Source organism: Fundulus heteroclitus, unplaced genomic scaffold, assembly GCF_011125445.2.
Source record: "Fundulus heteroclitus isolate FHET01 unplaced genomic scaffold, MU-UCD_Fhet_4.1 scaffold_47, whole genome shotgun sequence".
Classification (NCBI taxonomy): domain Eukaryota; kingdom Metazoa; phylum Chordata; class Actinopteri; order Cyprinodontiformes; family Fundulidae; genus Fundulus; species Fundulus heteroclitus.
This window is the reverse complement of record NW_023396890.1, coordinates 2,187,217-2,209,263: the sequence shown is the minus strand read 5'-3', so window position 1 is coordinate 2,209,263 and position 22,047 is coordinate 2,187,217. Positions and strand designations below refer to the sequence as shown.

Here is a 22,047-nt window from a genome sequence, read left to right as displayed (position 1 = left end):
TCAGTCCTTTAATCCTGGAAATGTTCTCCAGGTTCTAGAAGGTCCACTTTGTCTTCAGATGGAGGTTCAGGTGTGAGTCCATCACTACTCCCAGGTTTCAGGCCTGATCAGTGGTTCCTAGCTGAAGCAGCTGAAGCTGTGAGCTAACTCTGGATCTCTCCTCTATTGGTCCAGAAATTATTCCTTCACTTTAGTTTTTATTCAGTTAAAGAACATTTTGTCTCATCCTGCATTGATTTCTTCTATTTCCTCAGAGGCTGAACTGGTTCATAGTCACCTGGTGACATGGTGATGTAGAGCTGTGTGTCGTCTGCATAGTGATGGTAGCTGATGATGTTTATGATCTGAGCTGGAGGAGCATGTAGATCTAGAACAGGAGGAACCCAGGATGGAACCTTGGAGAACCCCACATGTGATTTATGTCCTCTCTGATGTAAAGTTACCTGCTGACAGTATTTGTCATTTGTCATGAATGTAGCTGTAAACCAAAAAAAGACATTTGAACAGAAAGGTAATGTGTAAAACTATTGTTTAGTTGAGGATCTATAATCACTAACATCGAGATAAAGCTCAGCTTTAACTAGCGATCAGTGCATCCAGCTTTATCCGTTTAATGAAGGCCAATCCCGGGTCAGGAGGTCCGACTACATCAAGTCAGGTTTGAATAATTCAGCTAAATGCCCACAGCTTTTTTCGGGAGACCATGAGGTTGATCACAGATTCACTGATGTTACAAAAGATGACTTATGTGCATAACAATTAAAACTAAGCAAGCAACGTCCTTTAATGGAGGCTTATGAGTAACCGAAGCACATCAGACTGAAGAAAGGAAGACTGCTGCTATTATACTGGAAGACACGTGTTTGGAGCTACTTATATGGCAAAAAAGTGTTAAACCATTTATTCTGATTTATCCGATTCTATAACTCTACAAGGCGCTGTTTCACTGACCCTTTCAAAACTGAAAGAAAAGCAGTAGAAGGATGAAACATTTTCAGCATCTCATATCAGATTTTAATAGTGGCACTAATATTTAATGCAAGGATTGTTTGTCTTTAAAACATTAAACATAGGCTTTAAAACAAATCGAAAGAATTAATGTAAGACACCTTATATACAATGAAATTACCTGTTCATGATAAAATATATTAAACATAACGACATTCTTTCCCTTAACAGTTGTTAAGTCACTGAACCGTATGGTTTGTATAGTTTTATTTAATTTATTTATTTCCTTTTGGGGCTGTGAGATTACATATTTTGTGCACTTGAGGAGAAATATGTTTACCGGAGGAGTCAGTAAAAAAGCGTCCCCTAGAGTTGCAGAATTTCCAGGAAAATGATGCATTATCAGGCTTTATTGACAACACCTTTGCTTTGTTATCAGCCATTTATCCCTCAATACAAGCAGTAGTCTAATGAAGAGCTTTCTGTCAAACTTAGAAACATATCAGTCTTCTTACTGACCAACCATGTTGGTTTCTGATCAGCGACTGCTGACTGAACAGAGAAGGCAGCAGGATTAACTAAACCTAGCTGTTAGTCTGGTCTGGAGCAGATATCTGCACAGAATAAATCACCATGATTACTGATGTGCTGCTTCTTAATTAAACCAGGATACCAGGAACATCTTTACTGTATTTAAATCACCTTAAATATCTTCTTCTTTTTCCCTGTCCACTATACTTCATGCACCTTTTCCTACTTTGTGCACCTTCTGTTGCCTAATAGAGACGATGTCACAAGGGAATTTCTCCATTGTGAGATCAATAAAGTTCTATTTATTCTAATCTAAATCCCGGCTTAATCCTCTATCTTGGTTTTGTGAAACAGCCCTCTGATAAGTGTTTTTGTAAAGCACCTGTAGGCCAATTCCATCAAGTTTATCTGATTAAACATTTTAATTTTTATACAAAGACTTGATGTTGCCCAGTGACCTGTTCAGGGTGTACCGCGCCCTGCAAGGACAAGCGGGTATGGAAGATGGAGACTTCATTGGAAAACGTTTTAGACGCATGCTTGGCTTTGAGCGTTGCTAGTTTAGGAGTACACTGCCATCTACTGGCCAGAAAGGAAAATGCACCACAAGTTTCTACAAACGTCTCAAAATTTATCTGCACTTCTGCTGCTTGAAGGTGGAAATTAGGTTCTTCAGATACATTATGAATGAGTCTTATTATAGTTCAAACTACTGACCTTATTCTTGACATAGGGTAAGGCTTAAGGTTAATTAACAAATTCTCTTTTCAGCTAATAAATGTCATAGTTTACATACGTATACGTATGTTACATGAATTAAAAGTCAGTAACAATAACCATCACTAACAAAACAATGACATTTAGCAGAATTAGACACTGAGTTTTTGTAACATAAGATTTTTACCAGGTTTTATATTATAATTATTGTTGTGAAGCAAACTACAAATAGGATTGCAATTCCAGCTGCAAGTGTCCTTGGATCGATCTCTATGATCTCGTCACAACTGGCTTCAGGGATTTCCATCCATTCCTCAAGGCTAAACTGCTCCAGCTCCTCCATGTTGGATGTTTCTTTTTACTGATGAACAGCAATCTTCAAGTCTAACCACAGATTTTCAGTTGGATTGAAGTCTGGACTTTGACTAGGCCATTCCAACACATTTAAAGGTTTCCCTTAGACCAATCGAATGTTGCTTTATCAGTATTCGGGTCATTGTTCTGCTGGAAGGTGAAGCTCCATCCCAGTCTCGAATCACAGGCAGACTGGCGCTGGTTCTCCTCCAGAATATCCCTGTATTCAACACAATCCATCGCTTCAACCACCCAGGATAGTTTTCCAGTACCTGCGGCTGAAAAACCTCCCCGAAGCATGATGCTGCCACCGCCATGTTTGAAAAGTTCAGCTTTAGTCTTGTCTGACTGAAGCACATTCCTTCATATATTTAGAGTTGCCCACGTGGCTTTTGGCAAACTCAAAACGTGCCTTCTTATTTTTTAACACTAAGGGCTTTTTTTCTGATCACTCTTCCATTGAGCCCAGCTCTATGGAGCGTACGGCTTATTGTGGTTTTATGGACAGATCGTCCAGTCTGTGGACCTCTGCAGCTCCTTCATGGTGACCTTTGGTCTCCATGCTGCCTCTCCGGCCCTCTTTGCCTACATTACAGTACTTTTTCAGTCATTTTTGCTCGATTTCTATTATTTTAAATATTTTTTTTAAATTATAAAATTTTTATTTTGTGACTGTGGATCATAAACCCAAACACACCCTTCTTAAAATGTTAGCTTTTTGTGACATAAAAATTTTACCATGACATTTTTTTTATTTAAGCAGACATTTTAACAGGCTGTTGGCTCCACTTTATTTCATGTAAACAATAAACGCATATTTCATGTACAATACACTTATTTAAATCAAACAGCATATTTTATGTTTTGCGGTTAAAGATTATTTCTCCCTCTCTAAATTATTAAAACAACAGTTTTCAATCCATTGAAATCTTTGTTGAGAGAAATTTCAACATGGTTGATTTTAGTAAACCTGCGTGCTTCCTATAACTCACTATTATCTTAACAATTTAATGAACATTTTAGAAAAGACGACGATAGTTGGGTATACAATGCTTACTAAAAATATTCAGAGTAAATGGTGCATACATATCGAAATTAAGAACACAAATTAGCATAATAAAAAACAATTTAATTAATGCAAGGTAAATATTTTTCTGCCTCAAATATCAAGAGACATCATTGCTCATAGTCTATTTGCAGATAAAGTAGGGAAATAATTCGGAGTAATGCATGTTACACTTTATAAAAATGTTTTAATAAACTGTTCCGTGTTCTCTTTTTAATGAGGGTATTTTCAGATTAAAAGACCTATACGTATATTAAAAACACGACTCGTTTTCACAGTCACGATAACCATGATTAATTAATAAAGCCAGCTTTTATCTGGCAGTTTAAAAAACAAAAAGCCAAACATATACTAATATTTACTGAGTTTATTGACGATATAGAAATAAGAGTTATTATTTTGAAATGAAAACTCGCCTACCGGAAGTACAGCATGTTGTGTTTCCGGTTGCTGTTTTTCATTAACAGAATGTTATTTATTAGCTCTTGGACTAATATTTCCGTCCTGATGCAGTGATTTTGGTCCATTTCGTGGATAGATCGCGTCTCGGGAGGAATTCCTGCCTCCAGGACTGCTCTCAGCTCCTCGGCCCTCCGCTGTGCTGCTGCAGCAGCTAGTTAGCTGCTAGCCTGTTAGCCACCTAGCTTGTTAGCGGCTGGTAACCGAGCAGGTGGATCTTAATGCTGGCTCCATAACTGTGGCCCCAGGATCACCAATGGCAGCTCGGCGTTCCTTCACAGACTCTGACACTGCGGATGAAGCGGTGAGGACGACCTGTGACGATGCAACCATCTGCAAAAGGTAAGAAGACGGCAAAGCAGCAGGAGATGCTGTCACCTTGATCCGCTCATAGCTTCAAATATAACAGTTATGCTTCTCAGGCGTTTCTCTAATCATTCATATTGTTTCACGTTGCAACCGCAAACGTTAACTTACTTAATTGGGGATTATGCAACAGATCAGATCAAAGTACAGCGTAATTATAAAGGAAACATGGTTTTAGGTCCGGACTTTGACTGGACCATTCCAGCAGAGACCAACATTTTTCTTTTAGAATGCGTCACTTGTTCAAGCTGCTGCAGAAAGCGTCTGTGAGAAGTAATTAACATTTTGTCACAAACTTTTAAATAGACTTAGGTCTGTACTTTGACTAGGCCATTGCTGTGTCCACTGGCAGCTCCAGAGGACACCAGGACCTTCATCCTTTCACTGCAAGCTGGAGACATTCCTCCCTTGATTCAATCAATATGTTTCATGTAAAACAGGAGACAATAAAATCCTGGACAAATGTGGGAGATGTTTAACAGAGGCGAGCATCCCACAGATAAGCCTAGGCTGAAATGACTTTCTGTGTTGATAACCCTGTTTCCTGGGCTTGTCGAAAGCTTGTCTTAACTTAAAAAAACAAACAAAAACAAACAGTACTTGAGGAACAACAATGGAGCCCAGTTAAAATAGACAGAAAAACAACTCAGTCAGCTGCTGAATGGGGCCAGGGAGAGACAACAGGCCACAGATGAACAGAATTTCACTTTAGCAAAGGAATAAAAACATTAAACTCCACAGAAAACGTGATCAGTCAGAGCAGATAAAACCAACTAACTAAATGACATATTGCTGCAGTATGAGAACCAGGATGTTACCAAGGAAAACCACTACAGTCTATCAGGAGGGTTAGCCTAACCTAAGGATCCCCGGTGCAGATGGAATATCTGCCATCCTGCTAATGAGCGCCGGTTCTTGTTATTGTTAAAGAGTCAAATTAAATTATTCAAAATAATTTGCAAACTGGATGACCATCTTTTAATTCAACAAATGAGCATAACTCTTTTTCTTTTTAAACCATTGGATCTAAATTGATTTAGACATTCATTTTCTACAAAAAATCTGACTTATTTATTTAAAATGATCATCTTTTACAGAGAAGGTAAAAAATTTACATGATTTTTTTTGGTTTAAAAAATTTGTTATTTTTTTTGTCCCTCGAGTTCCTTTGACTTGACAATTTTGGCCCATTCATCTAAAAGTTTGGACACCACCTGCTCTAAAATATGAAAGATCATCAGTCCTGAGTATATTATAGGAGCTGCTTCCCTCACATAAGAGATGCAGGCTGGAAAAAAATTAAACCTTTTTAAAAACTCCTTTGTCCCAGAGAGTGGAGTTATTTAACTCTGAACAGGGTTAGTATGCAGGTTTTCCTCTATTTTTAATATTTTAATTTGTAAAATTGTTTACAATACTTTCTAATGTTTTTAAATTGCTGGAATAATATTTAGATCTATGTATGTTTTTACTGTTTTTTTTTTTTTTTTTACTGTTTTTTTTTTACTGTTATTTGATTTTTGAAAAGCACAATTATTACTGTTTCTACATTTAGTGCAACTTCACCTGCTGAGAACAAGTTTCCCCTTAGAGGCAATAGACTGGGCTGGACTAAACTAAATTAACCTAAACTATTCAGAACTAATCTGAGCTGAACTGAACTAAGATAAACTAAACTGAATTTAACTCGATTGAACGAATCAGAACTAGATTAAACTGAACTGAATTTAACTAAATGGAACTAAACTAAATTAATCTGAACTGAGCTACATTGAACTAAATTAAACGACGCTAGATTAAACTGAACTGAAATTAACTAAACTAAACTGACCTAATCTCATCTAATCTGAACTGAACTAAAATAAACTAAATTATTCAGAACTAATCTGAGTTGAACTGAACTAAACTTGACTAAACTGAATTTAACTAAATTGAACAAATCAGAACTAATTTAAACTGAACTGAATTTAACTAAATGGAACTAAATTAATCTGAACAGAACTACATTGAACTAAATTAAACGACACTAGATTAAACTGAACTGAACTATTATGAACTAATCTGAGCTGAACTGAACTAAGATAAACTGAATTTAACTAAATTAAACTGAACTAGTCAGAACTAAATTAAACTGAACTAATCAGAACTAAATTAAACTGAAATGAACTGAACTAAAATAAAGTAATCTGAACGGAACTAAACTAAATTAAACTCAAATGAACTAAACTAAACTAAACTAAACTAAACTGATGTAACCTGATCTAATCTGAGCTGAACTGAATTAAATTAAATTAAACTGAACTAAATTAAACTGAAATTAACTGAACTAAAATAAAGTAATCTGAACTGAACTAAACTAAATTAAAATGAACAGAAATTAACTAAACTAAACTGACGTAACCTGATCTAATCTGAGCTGAACTGAACTGATGTGAACCGAACGGAATTTAATTAAATTAAACTGAACTAATCAGAACTAAATTAAACTGAAATGAACTGAACTAAACAAAATTTAACTGAACAGAAATTAACCAAACTAAACTAAACTGACGTAACCTGATCTAATGTGAACTGAACTAAACTAAATAAACCTGAACTAGATCAAATTAAACTAAACTATTCTGAAGTAATCTGAAGTGATTCATAAGCGGTAGACGATGCTCCCCAGCCTCAGCGGCTGCTGCCAGCCAGTCAGGAAGCTGCTGTTGCTACAGGTATGCTCGCTACGAGGGATTGCTGCAAAGTCAACCACTCAATGTCAGCAACTGTCCACTATGGCGGCACGCTCTTTCAAGTCATTGATGGGATTGACCTAAAATAAAGAGCCTAGAGACGTCGTGTTGTGAAATAAACTGATCTGCTTTATGATCCTTTTTTAGGTTTGCCACCAGTAAAGGCTACTGGAAGGACTCGTGTCTCCAGTACTTTGTGAGAAACGTAGGGGAACGGAAGGCGCCCGAAATCAACAGAGGCAAGTAGCTTCTTCCTGTTTCCTCCCAGCACCACTGCCGTCCGTTTATCATCACAGTTTTAGCTGCGTAAATATAAAGAGGCTAACACACAGTGCCCTTTCTGACAGGTTACTACGCCCGCGTTCAAGGCGTCAACCTTCTGCTCGATGCGTTTCTGAAGAAAACCCAATGTCTCTGTCAAGTGATCAACCTTGGTGCCGGCCTGGACACCACCTTCTGGAGACTAAAGGTTCGTCATCATCTCCTGCTTGGCTGCTGAAAGCCACATCCTCCTGTTCATCCGACTCCGTCTGTGTGTTTGTGCATCAGGAGGAAAACCTGCTGCCACGCAAGTTCTTTGAAGTTGACTTTCCAACCGTTGTGGCCCGGAAAATACACTACATAAAGTAAGGCTGCTGCTGCTGGTCCCTCTGTTTTCCTTTTATTGCCACTCCACCCAGCATGTGTGAGAAAACCCAGCCAGACGGTCAGTAGGTGAGCCTCCTGGAAGATACGCAGCATCCGGTCTTCCCAGAGAGACTTAAAATGCTCAGCCTCTGCAGCATCCTGAGCTAAAACGCTTAGAGGAAAATCACCAGAAACGAGGGCAGGGCGTCGCACCAACAACTTCCTTATCTTGGAGGTTTATCTGAGCAGAGTGAGGGAGGCGGGATGAGAGTCTGCAGCCCTGCCTCTGGTTGTCAAGATGTGCTGAATGCATCCGATCAGAATCATCTCTGGTTGCACCTGAGTGAGGAATAAGGCCCCAGCTGGTGTCCCTCAGCCTGCAGTCATTTAAAATCTAAATATTTCAACTTTAGAGGAGCTAAAAGTGGAGAGAGACGCCCTGGAATCGTCTTGTTACTGCTAATGGCACCAAAACGCTTTGCATCACGTTGGTGTGACATCGTCCCCAAACAGGCTGAGCTCACAGAACCAGGACTGATGGGCGTGTGTTTCTGGTAGCTAGCACATCCCCCTGGTTTCCAACCAGCAGCTCGACAGCGCCCCCTGCTGGCTGTGGTGCAAAGCAAAGGCTGCAGGAGGAGATGGACCAATCCAGTTCTTCAGAGGTCCTGAACACCAGGGTTAGGATTGTGATTCAGTAGTTCTCTATAGCAACGTGAAGCAATTAATAACCATGAATGAAAATTATTAATTTCTCCTCTATGGTGTCCTGAAGATTATTCAAACCCCTTTGAGCTGTTTCACATTTGATCAGGTTATAGCTAGACTCTACAGGCTTCCCTGCATTTTATGTGGCAGTAAATAAAATAAAAAGCCCTCTAGATTCATTTTTAACGTGTTTTATTCCGTAGTAGATTCACCTTTAAATGTAATTTAAGTCACAGGTTTCTGTTTCTAGCAGCGTTGCTCATCTAGAGGCAGAAATGTTGAGGCTATGTTGTGAATCGGTGGTTTAAATACACAAATTAAATTTCTCCACCGCCGTATTTGCAGAGGTGCAGCGTGTTCAGACTAGTTTTGCACGTCAGCCTGATTTTGGTGTCGTCTGAGCAGAGCGCCTTCTTCTCCGTGTTTCTGTCTCCAGTAGACTTGTGGTAAACTGCAAGCAGGACTCCTTTGAATCCTTTAATTTATTTTGGTTGTTTATTTAGAGGTTTCATAGTGAAGGGACTTTCTACATATTCACATCACACTGTGTGTCCTCTCCCTCCTCCTCAGGCATGTTGGTGGGGTCTTCTCAATAAATCCTGATGTTAAGAAACATCAGCATAATGTGATACAATGTGAAAAGGTTCAAGGGGTGTGAATACTTTTGCCAGGAGTCAGTAACTGACATTTTCTCAGCAGTTTCTGCTGTAGATATAAAGCCCTAAGTCTATAAACTTTATAATTAGGTGACGTGTTTCTGACACTTGGAAGCAGAATGTTGGTGTTGTGATGGTTTATGACCCGGTTTCTCTCTCGGTCTCAGCTCATGCTTTTGTTTCGGTCTTTGACTAGGACAAAACCACCGCTGTCCAAACCCATCATCGACGAGCACTCCAGCGACACGTTGCTGCTAGGTGTGACTTCTTCTTGCAGTGAATCTAAGGTTTGCGTGGGTTTAAAGGCCGTGTTTTCTGGACCTAACGTGTGGTTGTGCTCGCCTCCCTTCAGAGCCGCACGCCCTCGACTCGGACCGTTACTGCATCATCGGCGCAGACCTCAGAGACGTCTCCGGCCTGGATGAAAAGCTGAAGAAGTTCCAGCTGGACCCGGAGTGTGTGAAGACCTTTAGAAGCTAAAATGACGCTGAGCTGAGTCACGGCTGATGGAACCCGCGTCTCTGCCGCCGCCTGTTAGCTGTCAGACGGGTTCTCAGCACGTCTGCAGAGGTCCAGGAACTGCAGCTTATCTCTGGCTGTAAGCAGCTGCAGATAACGCTCACAGTAAGGAAGGAGCGACTGGCTGCAGCGCAGATGGTCCAAAGCCATCTGGAGGCTGATTGGAGGCGATGCCACACCCACTCTGTGTGTTTTCAGCCCAAACACCAAACCTCCTGTGTGCTGAGTCATAGTTAAACAAAATGCAACTCAATCTGCTCTTTTAGGAAAGGCCTTATGGGTTTATTCCCATTTGGAAACTATTTATAGGAAGTTGTATTTGGGTGACGGCGGCGGCAGAAACGCGGGCCGTGTGTGAAATGGGATCTAATGATGTTTCCCTCGGCTGCAGGTTGCCCACGTTGCTCTTATCAGAGTGTGTGCTGGTTTACATGACCCCGGCGCAGTCCTCCAGCCTGATTCGCTGGGCGGCAGAAACCTTTCACACCGCCATGTTTATAAACTACGAACAGGTAAAAACGCATCCCGGCTGCTCTCTGGTGACCGGGGCTTTCAGATCACACCGTGCCCTCCATTAACCGCTATCTGACCACATGGGGGCGCTCACTGTGTGCGTATAAAGCGCTGAGCCTCATGGGAAAACACTAACTGACCTCAGTAGAACCAGAAAAACATGTTTAATCAGGAAATTCAGCATTCTGCAAGGGGTGTGATAACTTTTCCATTCAGGGACACGTTAATTTGGAGCTATTTTTATTTAAAAAACGGTCATTTGAAAACTGCTTTTTGTATTTAGTCAGTTTCTCTTTGATATTAAAATCTGTTTGAAGATCTGAAAGATTGAAGCAAGGCAGAAAGGGAGGCGCCAGTAAGGGAGTGAATACTTTTTCACAGCACTGTGTCTTGAAAGGATTTGAAGCAGCATGTGAGATCTTTGCTGTGGAACCGTGTGGAACCGTGTGGAACCTTTGCTCTGTCGTCCAGGTGAACATGAGCGACCGCTTCGGCCAGGTGATGGTGGAGAACCTGCAGAGGCGCCAGTGCTCGCTGGCTGGAGTCGAGGCCTGTCAGTCTCTGGACTCTCAGGTAACTTCCAGCTTCTCTCCAACCACACAGAACCGCAGCCGCTAATTAAAAAGAGCTCGTTAAGGAGCTAGATAACGAGCTGTTCCACCTGTTAACGAGCTCTCTGCTGTGTTTGCAGAGGGAACGTTTCCTGAAGACGGGCTGGGAGAATGCCGACGCTCTGGATATGATGACGGTCTACAGCGTTCTCCCTCAGGAGGATGTGGCGAGGTAGAGCCTGCTGAGCATCTCTGTGGGGGGGGCTTGGTATACACAACCTTCCACATGCATCTGACACCACTGAGCCGCTGACGCCTGGAATTACACCCATATTTAATGTTTTTTTATTTCACTGCATTTGTTTATATGTTATATTTTAATGTAGGTTTTAATAATATCAGTTTGTTTCATTCTGTTTTTGGGGAGCTTTCCTTCTTCGCTTAAATGCTGCTGAGACTTTAACTGGAGCTGTGTGCTTTGCTAGAATTAAACCAAAATCATAAAGTCTTTTTAGAAACTATCGTGTGATGAGATACGAATGATGAGGATGAGTGATGCTGGGGGTTTATTTTCTCTGCAAAGACATTAGGACCTTTCATCAAAATACCAGCAGAGGTGGCAATAAATACGGCTGAGAGGATTTAACAGTTACAAGTTTCTATGTTGGATTTTCTGCTGAGTCAGTCTAATCAGATGCTTTACCCTAAAATGTTCAAGGTGATTTTGTATTTCTGCAATAATAATAAAAGTTCCTTTAAAGGCTTTCTAAGCACCTTTAGCAGCCGTGCCACCAAACATCTTCTTTAATCTTTAATTTTCTATTCCCTCATCACTTTGTTCTAGTTTCCTTTTCTCAGAAGCTAATCTCGTTTAAGTTGCGTTGTCGTTTCTTCTTGCCACAGTGACGCGTTTGGATTATTTCTCTTCTGCAGAATCGAGCGTTTGGAGTTCCTAGATGAAAAAGAGCTGCTGCAGCAGCTTCTTCAGCACTACTGCATCTGCTGGGCCACCAAGGACAAACTCAGCCTGGGTGAGACACCGGTGCTCTGCTAGGAGGCGGCTGCGCTAGGAGGCGTCTGCGCTAGGAGGCGGCTGCGCTGGGAGGCGGCTGCGCTGGGAGTCGGCTGCGCTGAGAGGCGGCTGCGCTGGGAGGCGGCTGCTCTGGGAGGCGGCTGCTCTGGGAGGCGGCTGCGCTGGAAGGCGGCTGCGCTAGGAGGCGGCTGCTCTGGGAGGCGGCTGCTCTGGGAGGCGGCTGCGCTGGAAGGCGGCTGCGCTGGGAGGCGGCTGCGCTGGGAGGCGGCTGCGCTGGGAGGCGGCTGCTCTAGGAGGCGGCTGCGCTGGAAGGCGGCTGCGCTGGGAGGCGGCTGCGCTGGGAGGCGGCTGCTCTAGGAGGCGGCTGCGCTAGGAGGCGGCTGCGCTGGGAGGCGGCTGCGCTGGGAGGCGGCTGCGCTAAGAGGCGGCTGCGCTGGGAGGCGGCTGCGCTGGGAGGCGTCTGCGCTAGGAGGCGGCTGCGCTGGGAGGCGGCTGCGCTGGGAGGCGGCTGCGCTAAGAGGCGGCTGCTCTGGAAGGCGGCTGCGCTGGGAGGCGGCTGCGCTGAGAGGCGGCTGCTCTAGGAGGCGGCTGCGCTAGGAGGCGGCTGCTCTGGGAGGCGGCTGCTCTGGGAGGCGGCTGCGCTGGAAGGCGGCTGCGCTGGGAGGCGGCTGCGCTGCGAGGCGGCTGCGCTAGGAGGCGGCTGCGCTAGGAGGCGGCTGCGCTAAGAGGCGGCTGCGCTGGGAGGCGGCTGCGCTGGGAGGCGGCTGCGCTAAGAGGCGGCTGCGCTGGGAGGCGGCTGCGCTGGGAGGCGGCTGCGCTGGGAGGCGGCTGCGCTAAGAGGCGGCTGCGCTGGGAGGCGGCTGCGCTGGGAGGCGGCTGCGCTGGGAGGCGGCTGCGCTGGGAGGCGGCTGCGCTAAGAGGCGGCTGCGCTGGGAGGCGGCTGCGCTGGGAGCCGGCTGCGCTGGGAGCCGGCTGCGCTGGGAGCCGGCTGCGCTAAGAGGCGGCTGCGCTGGGAGCCGGCTGCGCTGGGAGGCGGCTGCGCTGGGAGGCGGCTGCGCTAGGACGCGTCTGCGCTGGGAGGCGGCTGCGCTAAGAAGCGGCTCCGCGAAGAGGCGGCTGCGCTAGGAGGCGGCTGCGCTAAGAGCCGGCTGCGCTCCAGAGCGCTCTGCGCCGCCTTTTAGCCCCGCGCCGTGTTTAGTTTGCTGATGTGTCTTAAATCTTTCACATATTTAGATTTTGCAGTTCCTCGTTAACCAGAGCGGGTTCTGTCTCCTCAGGTCTGTCGCAGGTGGCGTTCTGAGTGGGGAAACGTGACGCACGGGTTTGGCAGAATCAGCAGGAGGAGGTCCGACCGAGGAGGACCTCGTCTCCTGGGAGGTGTGGCGATGCGAGACCTCCTGACATGAGCCGTCTGCTTCCCTGTAGAAGCCGTTAGTGTTTGAGGTGTAAACGCCGTCAGGACTGGGAGGAAGTCTGGTGCACCTCTGGTACCAGATGCTGACTGTAAAAAGACAAAAAAGCAAAGATATTTAAGATGTAAAGCTGTTTTCACATGATCTGCTCGTCTGTTAAATTAAAGCCTGAGAGAAGTGAAGGATTTCATTTGTTTGGTGTTTTACCTCAGAGGTTCTTTAGAGAACATGAAGACTGAGGAACCCAGCCGGTCATTTTTATCCTCATAGCTGCAAACTGGCGCTGCTGAGCTGAAACAGTCATCTAAGTTTCCCACATTTAGTTTCTTCCTGTGAGAATCAACTCTGCTGAGATCTCCACGTCTTTCTCTCTTCCATTGATGAACATCACCTTTACCCAAACAGTAAATTTACGTTTAAAGACATTTTTCTACTTGCTCCTTGTGTGGATGTCCAGGTCTGACCAGATTTACCCATGACGCTGTTATTATAAATTAGTTATTAAATGAAGAAGCTTGTTTCTCATTAGGCAGGCATCTATCAGCAAAATAATAAAACAAGATAAAAGGAGAATCAGTTCAGAAAAGTAATGAATTCTCTGTTTCATTTACATTAACAGAAAATAACGTCTGAAATTAATTATAATTAATTATAGCCTTGGCAGATTTACAGACCCATTAAATAAATGTCAGTTAATAGTTAATTTATTTCAGGAGCTCCATCACTGAAGGAACATTATACAGATTAAGTAAACAGACTGATGTTTTTACGTCTTTATTTCTGTTAATTATGGTTTTCTCACAACAAATTTAAGATTCAAATATTACACAAGATCAATAAAAAAATTATGAAAAGTGTCTAATATTTACCCAAAAGTTATTTGGGTAAATATTTAAATTTTAATCTAAAATTAGCCTCATCAGAACCAGATTCTAATTTGAGACAAGCAACTGTCAGATTATAATAAAGGTATGTAAATGGAGAAACAGTATATAAAGCAATAAATTACTTGTTTTATGTTGATTTTTTTTTTAATAGCATGTTAAAAATGATCCAGACCTGTGGAAAAATCCTCTGGAGTTCCAGCAAAACCTTCAATCCGCTGCATGGCTTCCTGCATGTTTCTGGTGTTCTGATGATTTATCTTTAGTGAAGAAACTTTGATGCTGGGAAACCTCCTTACCATCACCCTAATCTTAATTTTCCTTCCATGTCACAGTTATGCGCTGCTTAGTTTAGCTCTGCCACATTAAATGCCACCAGTTTGTGCTTTAATGGGATAAAATGTAGAAAAGGTCACGAAGCGTTTTTATTTTTCTGACTCGTTTGGTCTGACCCGTTGATGTTTCCCGTATAAACTACGGCAGAGGCTGGTTGTCCTGGGATTTCATCAGCTTCTGATTACTGGCGGCGTCCTGCTGTGGCGTCCAGCCCAGTCAGGTTAGTGCATCTGCTGATCTCTTTTTTTATTTGATTTCATCTTCTTTCTTCCCTGAATCTCGAGCAGAGGACAGATTGGATGTATGTCTTGTTCCACATCAGCCAGGATTAACGTGTTTGTCTTCAGTGCAGTCTAAATATTTAAGGGTTAAAGGTCAAGACTCAGCTGGATTAACGCAGCTCAGAGTGTTTTTATGCTGATCTGCTCTCATTACTCTGTTTATCCTCCGTCTAATAGATACCAGCTGTTATCACCTCTTTATTAGCCTGGTTATGGTGGACAGAGTAAAGTCCATGATGTTTACTGCGGTGGGGGACTTTAACCCTGCAGGGATGGAGCTGCTGCAGCTTTACATCCTGGCCCAGCCGGTCGGCGCTGCCTGCACCAGAGTAAGACCCGGTCAGAAACGCTGGTCCTGGTCCAAACTCACTCTCTGGGTCGCCTGCTGAAGAAGCAGCTCCGGTTATTCCAAACGTTTTTGATCGTTCCTCTGAGTGCAGATTAGTCGCTGCGTTCCTTAAATTTTACGGATCAGCATCCGTCTCCCGTGCTCGGCTGTTTTTCCCATTTTTAGGAGTAGCTGATAGACAGAACTCTGTCACATCCTTGCTGTACCCCAGAAAAACGGCGAGTTACAGATGCCTTAGAAAAGTCAATAAACTCTGATTGTTTTTTAAAAACATGATCTACTCAGAGAACCGTATCATTTTATTATTTTCTATGAAAGTGTTGGAGGTACCACCAGGGCCGCATTTAGCAGGATGTGGTGCACTGGGCTGGTTTGGAGCCAGTTTTGGTGCCTAATCCTTCTTTTATGCATTTAAATGACAAGCAAGTAATAATTAGGTTCAGATAAAACATCCATATGATAATAGACTAATTAATTCAAAGTTTTTGATTTAAATATTCAGGGATTTCTAGTTATCTTGTAATTTCTCTCGTGAAACATAGAAAGTTGATTCTTCTCATTTAAATGTTTGTTTGGCAGATTCTGATCAACAAGTTTTATATTATTTCTCCTAAATTTTAACTATGGAGTTTAAACAAACCGAGTGACGCATTAAAAAGCAGAACGGGGGCGCGCTCAGAGACCCACATTAGCTTCTAATCAGGTGTTTTCACTGCAGGAACCAATAAGGCAACGTTAAAAACCGAGGGCTGAATGTATTTAATGTGGCTTTATTACAAAGGGAGCAGACCCTGAATCTTTAATATTTGTTGTGTTGTTTTTAAGCGTATTGAAGGTTTTCCTGATGAGAATCTGAAGGGGAAAATGAAAAATACTTCATTGTTCTTAAATGTCATATTATTAAGCAACAAAAGCAAGAGATTTCTTTCCAGGTTGTATTTTGGTGACCAGAGAACTTGACTTGTTCTGAAGTAAAGGTCCGTCCTGATGGGCGAGCTGGAGAAGGACAACGTTCTGACTGATTTCATGGCAGCTTTTCTCTTTCATGCAGTTTATGTAATGTTTTTCTGTTAAATGAATTTTAACGATTGTCACGTTTTGGTTTAGACTGGAATCTGGTTGCTGCGTCGACCTGGAGGCAGAGCAGAGAAACCTGATAATAAACTTTCTACACATCTGGATCAAATGTCTGTTATCTTTATAGTTTCAGTCTCTGTTGTTTGGTTTTAAAGCCTTCAGTGAAAAACTGCATCCTCATTGTTTTACTGGGGAAACAAGGTCACGGGTCACAACTTTAATATGAAGCTAGAAACAGGATCATAAAGCGGTGCGCTTTGATGCAAAGTGAAAAATTCACTAATTAAAGAGCTAAGTTCAGTAAACCGCTCCCCAGGTGCTGTGAAATAGTATTTACCCACTCACAGATTTTTTTTTCTGTTGTTGTTTGCCTCACTTTCAGGTTTCAGATCATCAAACAACTTTAAATATCAGACAATTATAACCTGAATGAACACAAACAGCAAAAATGGAAAGCTTCTTACATAGAGAAGCCAAGTGGAGAAACACAGACAAAGATGGAGCTGCTTGGACAAAGTGGTGGCAGCATCATGCTTGGGGATGATGCTGCCACCACTGCTGGGCTGATTTGGACAAAAATACCTGGAATTATGAAATCAGAGGTGTAAATCTAAATGTTTTCAGCTGGTTGGACTCATCTGCAGACTGACATTAAGGTTCTGCACTGAAATCAGACCCGATTGAAATTTAGTGCTCTGATCTTAAAAGCTGGATTCAGTTTAAATGAGCTCTACTTTTTCTACCACAGTGATTGGTCCAATATTTAGCTGGAATTACAGCAGAAGCTTCCTGATTGGCTAAAAGAAACAACGTGTTTCTCTGTGTACAGATATTTTACATTCCTCTAACTTATTGGAGATGAATGTGGAATAATAAATCTACCCTGGAAACAGGGCAATCCAGATAAATCTTTAGTTGCCCAAGGTGGAGCTGCTGTAGAACCTTTGACCTAGACAACTGCAGAAACTAGTAATAGTAATAGAGTAACTTAGAGCCCTAGCTGAATTATTGCAGAACATCTGAAATTTAATTATAGAAGCCTTAAAAGTTGGCGCACCACATTAAAATTAAAATGTACTAAAGTGACTAAAGATCACCTTTTAGCAGAAACAGCTGGTTTAAGCTTTGAAGTGCACAGAAAAATTACGTTTAGTGTTGTTTGGAGAACATGGGAGTCACCGAGACGCTGACCTCTGATTTGTTGCAGCCTGTGCAGCTCTTATCTACACAGGCTTCCCTCAGTTATTGCTGCCTCACCTGTGCAGCCAAACAAAGCTTAGGTGAGGATTTTAGTGATTAAACAACAGTTTAACCTGAGCCCTCTGAGTGTGGTTAGTCTAGACAGCTTTGCTTTGCTTTGAATCTTTTAATCCTTTCTGCAATCGTGGATTTTAAGGGTTCGCTCTTTGAGGACAGTGGTTTAATGGAGCTGGACTGCTGCCAGGTTCCTTGGCTTTAAGACCTCCTGGCCTGAGATAGTCGACTATCCTTCACCTTTGGATTCTCACCACCAGTCATCTGCAGGTGACAGCTATAAGTAAGCAACGCCTAGCAGCCCCTTTGCCTCAGTCAGCAGACAGGATACGGTGTACGTGCCGCATGTGGAGGCCGAGGTGAAGGGAGAGCAGCAGCAGCCATGGGTGCAGAGAAAATGGAAATGGAGGGTCCAGATTCTGCCCTCATGGGGACAGCTAAGAAGCCGACCTCCAAGCCTCACAACAAGTATGAGAGACTGTACCAGCCGTGCCTGGCGGAAATGGTGGGGACCATGTTCTTTGTGTTCATCGGCTGCGTTTCCGTCATTGAGAACGAGCCGGCGACTGGACGGCTGCAGCCGGCGCTGGTGCACGGCCTGGCTGTGGCCGTGCTGGTGGCCGTCATGGACAGCATCAGGTTAGTGGGCAATAGAATCAAACACAGCCACATCCTCAGATTCTTTCTTAAATTCATTCAAAAATCACATTTTGTAATAATTTTGTAACAATTTGGCATTTTCTCCCTGAAGCGGCTCCCACTTCAACCCTCCCTTCACTATTGCTATCTACCTGTGTGGAGGCATGGAGCTGGTGATGGTGGGGCCCTACCTGATATGCCAGCTGATTGGAGGAGTCCTTGGAGCAGGAATGGCCAAGGTTGGTGTCGGCTGTCAGCAGCTAAACACTCTGAAAGCTCCCCGCTCACCTGAACCCTGAGCATCTCTCCCTCCGCCTCGCAGCTGATGACCAGCGCTGAGCGCTTCACCAACGCCACAGGAGCAGCTTTTGACGTCCTCAAGGCAGACAGCCAGCTGTACAGGGCTCTGTTCGCAGAGGTGGCCATGACCTGCCTGGTGACCATGGTGGTGCTGATGGCGGCAGTCAACAGCCGGACCAAGACACCGCTCGCCCCCTTTCTAGTGGGCTGCACTGTCATCGTCAACATCCTGGCAGGGTGAGCTGATGGGGGGGGGGGGGGCTATTAGCACCATTAACCTTTCATCTCCTGTAAGGCCTTCCTGCACGTAGAAATAAACCTTATAGACTTTGGGTCTTTAGAGCTACGGCGAGTCAGAGATGGCTGGAGGAGGAGGCGTGATTTCCTGAACTGCGGTCCAGTAAAGTTATTTATCAACGGTGATGGCCCTACGCGTTTAGTAGAAGGAAACTGGACTTGTCTTGCTTCTTGGAGACGTTTCACCCGTCATCTTCTTCAGCTCTGTGCTCAGAACAATCACACCAACAAGGCTGTTGAGTTCACTAACGAGGTGATTAGGTCACATGAGTCGCTGGTCCCGCCCTCTTCTCAGCTTCATGTTTGTGTCGTTGTTTCCTGATGATCCAAACATGTCCCTAACGATGCCGTGTGAGACGTTGAGACGAAACCTGACACCGAACCCCTAACCCTAACCCTCTGTGGATTTCTGCTTTAAAACACAACAATGAGAAGAAGAGGTGGCAGGTCAGTGGCTGATGTGTCGTAACGACTCCATCAGTGACCTTAACGGCCCCGTTTGGGTTCTGTCTAAAACTTACAAGCTTGTTACTTCCAACCATGTCTAAACCTGTAGAAGCCTTTTTGATGAAAGCTAAAACGTCACAAGAGATGAAGTCTGGTTGCTTTCTACTGGACCACTAGGATTGTGAAGTCCTGATGAGAACCTACCATCGTATGGTCAGTGATAGTCCAGCTGTGTGTGAAGGCTAACAGCTGGTCCAACAGGCCCAGTTCTGGCTGATTTTAGCAATTTAAAACAACTGAAACTGAAACTGTTTATATCTGTGAGAGATGACGTCTGTCTGGCATTAAGGCTTTTCGTATACCGAACCGGTGTTTCATTACCAGCTAACTGAGGTTTTCCCTCCACTGAATTTTCCATGAAGCAACAGTGGAAGAGAGTTTTACTGCCTTCTGACCTTTTTACCATAATTATTCTTTCCTCTATCATTATTTTATTCTATTCTTTAACACATAAAATATAGACTGTTAATTACATTGAACTTTGCATTTTCTGTCCAATCAAATCAAAGCAGATTGTTTTTAAAAACTCGGGCCAGGAGAGTTTTAAAGAACTAAAGTAGTCTGCTTCAGATAAAAGCAGAATTTCAGTTTGTAAAATATAATGTGTCAATATTAAAGTATCAATGTAAATTAAAATATAACTATAATATAGAGCAGGTGACATGGGTTATTTGAGTTTATGTTGCATCTACTTTCCTTCTGTTATACTTAAGCAACAATATTAAGAAATAAATGTACGATTTGATGGTTTTAGAATTTCAGACTTATATTTAAGTCAGAATTTTACGGTTAATAGTCCCAAAGCTCTGAACAAGGAGGTTATTATTTGTATTATATTTAACTCTTCTGAATATAACAATCATTTATGGTATATAACACGTGGCTTTATGCTGTGGCTGCGCAGAGCGGACGTATCGGGAACTTGTCTGAATCCTGCCAGGGCGTTCGGTCCAGCCGTGATGAGCAACTACTGGACCTACCACTGGGTGTACTGGGTGGGCCCCGTCGGGGGGGCAGTAGTGGCCGCAGCCTTGGTCAGGTACCTGCTTCACATTAATACGTAGCATTGTGATGGGCTGAGCCAACCACACTGACACCATAATAACCCCCCCCCCCCCCCCCTCTGTTTCAGGCTCATCCTGGGAGATAATAAGTTACGAGTTGTTATGAAATCATAATTACAGTTTATTGTCATGGAGGTGACGCTGAAGCTGTAAACATTATCACTGCATACCTTTGACTCATAAAATGTTTTATGTTCTATTTGGAGAAGACTTTTCCGTTTCATGCTGACTTCTTTTACGTGTAATAAAAACAGAAGTTAAAGTTTTTTTTACTTTTTCCTCACTTGTTTATTTTGAAAATGGACGTTTCAAAGTGATTCCACACATTAAGACAGATCGGGCAGCATGCTCTTTATTTCTCCGTGCACCGTCGGTGTTTCTGCCCGGCTCAGCGGTATTTCTCAGACAGAGCCAGAGCCACGTTGGAGAGGAATTTATCGAAGGCAACGTGGGCCTCAGGGGTGAAGTCGTTGGGGTACATGGAGGAGATGACCACCAGGAGGCAGTGGGCCAGGATCTGTGGAGGAAACATTGCAGGGTTCAAAACAGGAAACTCATTTAAAGCCAATGAATCAAGTGATTAGTCTGGTGCCAGCTGAGCAGTACCTTGAAGTTGGCCGGGTCCACCCTCAGCTGGAAGGCGTGAAGCTCGCTGAGTTCCAGCAGGCCGCTGCCCAAGTCGTCGATCTTTGCCACGGCCTGAGCGACTCCACCCATGATCTTCTTCCCGTGCTTCGTCACGGGGGCAGAGCCGGCTTTCAGGTCAGGCCAGTGGGCGAAGTAGGTCTTGGTTTGGGGGTAAACGACGAGCATCCTGTGAGGATGGCAGAGGTCAGAGGTCACAGAAGCTCCAGCGCTACTTATAAAACAGGAAGCAGCGGGACAGAGAGGCTGCTCACCTGGAGCCCTGCAGGCTTTAGGTTTCTATCTGGGCGTGAACATCACACAAATGAAACCATAAGGGCCAATAATCCAAACAAGCTTTGCTATTTTTAAAAGGTAAAGTTTGCAATTTGAAAAGCTATTGTGTTGTTAAATCAGGACAGATTATATGAGCAAAATTATCCTAACAATTAGTGCGAGTTTAACAAATCCAGTTGTGACTTTTAGCTGCTTAGCCATAGAAAATGTTTGCATATTATTACACAGATTACATGGCTTACATTCTACCTGATTGTTTTCGTAGTGTAAGACTACAGCTGCGGAGCCACGTACCTGGCCAGAGCATCTGCCCCAATGGCATCAGCTCCCTTGGAGATCTTGGCCCACAGCGCCTTGACAGCAGCCTTGTCCTTCTGCGTCAAACTCATGTCTGCTCGCTTCTTTCTCTGTCTCTCCCTGATTGAGACGGTGAATCCTGGATTCACTTAAATTCAGTTGGCCCAGAGTCACACCCACGCCAACGGGTGCCAGGCCGCGTCCATTGACGCAGATAGGACCTCTCAAACCTGCCTGATAGGAGGTTTGGTGGCGGGATGCCAGGGGGAGAGGCTCTATCAGCGGGACACATCACGGGCGTCGGTTGGCAAAAACACGAGCATTCACGTTTTCATTGCATGTGTGTCCAGAATTTAGGTATTTAGAGGTAAAGAGAAAAACTGAGGTGCAAGAGGACATGGCAGGTCACCTCAGGTCAGAGCCCACCAGAAGAATAGGACAGGTGAGACAGGTGCAGGGTAGAGGTAATACGACAATATATCATCACGGAAAGTTATCCAACTACATTACATCCACTTTCACTGAATAATTAGAAAACTAAGATTCATGAAATTCATCTATGAAATATCGAAGTGTCTTCAGAGGGAAATCTGTTTTGTAATGTAAAGAAATGTGACTCTCCTTTCATTTTCCCCATATTTACAGTTTG

At 43.6% G+C, this 22,047-nt stretch overlaps 3 protein-coding genes across 3 annotated transcripts; 2 read left to right on the top strand and 1 right to left on the bottom strand.

Annotated features, from left to right (window-relative positions):
- Nucleotides 1–4,027: 4,027 nt before the first annotated feature.
- lcmt1 (leucine carboxyl methyltransferase 1) lies at nucleotides 4,028–13,377 on the top strand. Its single transcript, XM_012866381.3, has 11 exons — nucleotides 4,028–4,417; nucleotides 7,321–7,412; nucleotides 7,521–7,642; nucleotides 7,723–7,799; nucleotides 9,361–9,422; nucleotides 9,517–9,619; nucleotides 10,075–10,195; nucleotides 10,668–10,769; nucleotides 10,888–10,979; nucleotides 11,681–11,778; nucleotides 13,058–13,377. The coding sequence occupies exons 1-11, from the start codon at nucleotides 4,332–4,334 to the stop codon at nucleotides 13,078–13,080; spliced, it is 978 nt and encodes a 325-aa protein (XP_012721835.2). The 5' UTR covers nucleotides 4,028–4,331; the 3' UTR covers nucleotides 13,081–13,377.
- Nucleotides 13,378–17,419: 4,042 nt separating this feature from the next.
- Nucleotides 17,420–20,445, top strand: LOC105928812 (aquaporin-8). The gene is made up of 5 exons (XM_012866326.3): nucleotides 17,420–18,012; nucleotides 18,125–18,251; nucleotides 18,335–18,549; nucleotides 20,021–20,155; nucleotides 20,249–20,445. The coding sequence occupies exons 1-5, from the start codon at nucleotides 17,756–17,758 to the stop codon at nucleotides 20,292–20,294; spliced, it is 780 nt and encodes a 259-aa protein (XP_012721780.2). The 5' UTR covers nucleotides 17,420–17,755; the 3' UTR covers nucleotides 20,295–20,445.
- A 42-nt stretch (nucleotides 20,446–20,487) lies between these two features.
- Nucleotides 20,488–21,564, bottom strand: hbae5 (hemoglobin, alpha embryonic 5). The gene is made up of 3 exons (XM_012866336.3): nucleotides 21,396–21,564; nucleotides 20,787–20,994; nucleotides 20,488–20,697 (listed from the first exon to the last, which is right to left on the bottom strand). Exons 1-3 carry the CDS (start codon nucleotides 21,488–21,490, stop codon nucleotides 20,569–20,571), a joined length of 432 nt encoding a protein of 143 aa, XP_012721790.1. The 5' UTR covers nucleotides 21,491–21,564; the 3' UTR covers nucleotides 20,488–20,568.
- Nucleotides 21,565–22,047: the final 483 nt, after the last annotated feature.

Bases quoted from the DNA above. Each gene is read 5' to 3' on its own strand.
- lcmt1 (XM_012866381.3), top strand. From the start codon at position 4,332: ATGGCAGCTCGGCGTTCCTTCACAGACTCTGACACTGCGGATGAAGCG. The intron at 9,423-9,516 runs GTGTGACTTCTT...GCCTCCCTTCAG, and splicing joins CAGCGACACGTTGCTGCTAG to AGCCGCACGCCCTCGACTCG. The intron at 9,620-10,074 runs GTGTGTGAAGAC...CCTCGGCTGCAG, and splicing joins AAGTTCCAGCTGGACCCGGA to GTTGCCCACGTTGCTCTTAT.
- hbae5 (XM_012866336.3), bottom strand. From the start codon at position 21,490: ATGAGTTTGACGCAGAAGGACAAGGCTGCTGTCAAGGCGCTGTGGGCC. The intron at 20,995-21,395 runs GTACGTGGCTCC...CCATCCTCACAG, and splicing joins GGGGCAGATGCTCTGGCCAG to GATGCTCGTCGTTTACCCCC. The intron at 20,698-20,786 runs GTACTGCTCAGC...TTTCCTCCACAG, and splicing joins TGGACCCGGCCAACTTCAAG to ATCCTGGCCCACTGCCTCCT.
- LOC105928812 (XM_012866326.3), top strand. From the start codon at position 17,756: ATGGGTGCAGAGAAAATGGAAATGGAGGGTCCAGATTCTGCCCTCATG. The intron at 18,252-18,334 runs GTTGGTGTCGGC...TCCGCCTCGCAG, and splicing joins TTGGAGCAGGAATGGCCAAG to CTGATGACCAGCGCTGAGCG. The intron at 20,156-20,248 runs GTACCTGCTTCA...CCTCTGTTTCAG, and splicing joins GTGGCCGCAGCCTTGGTCAG to GCTCATCCTGGGAGATAATA.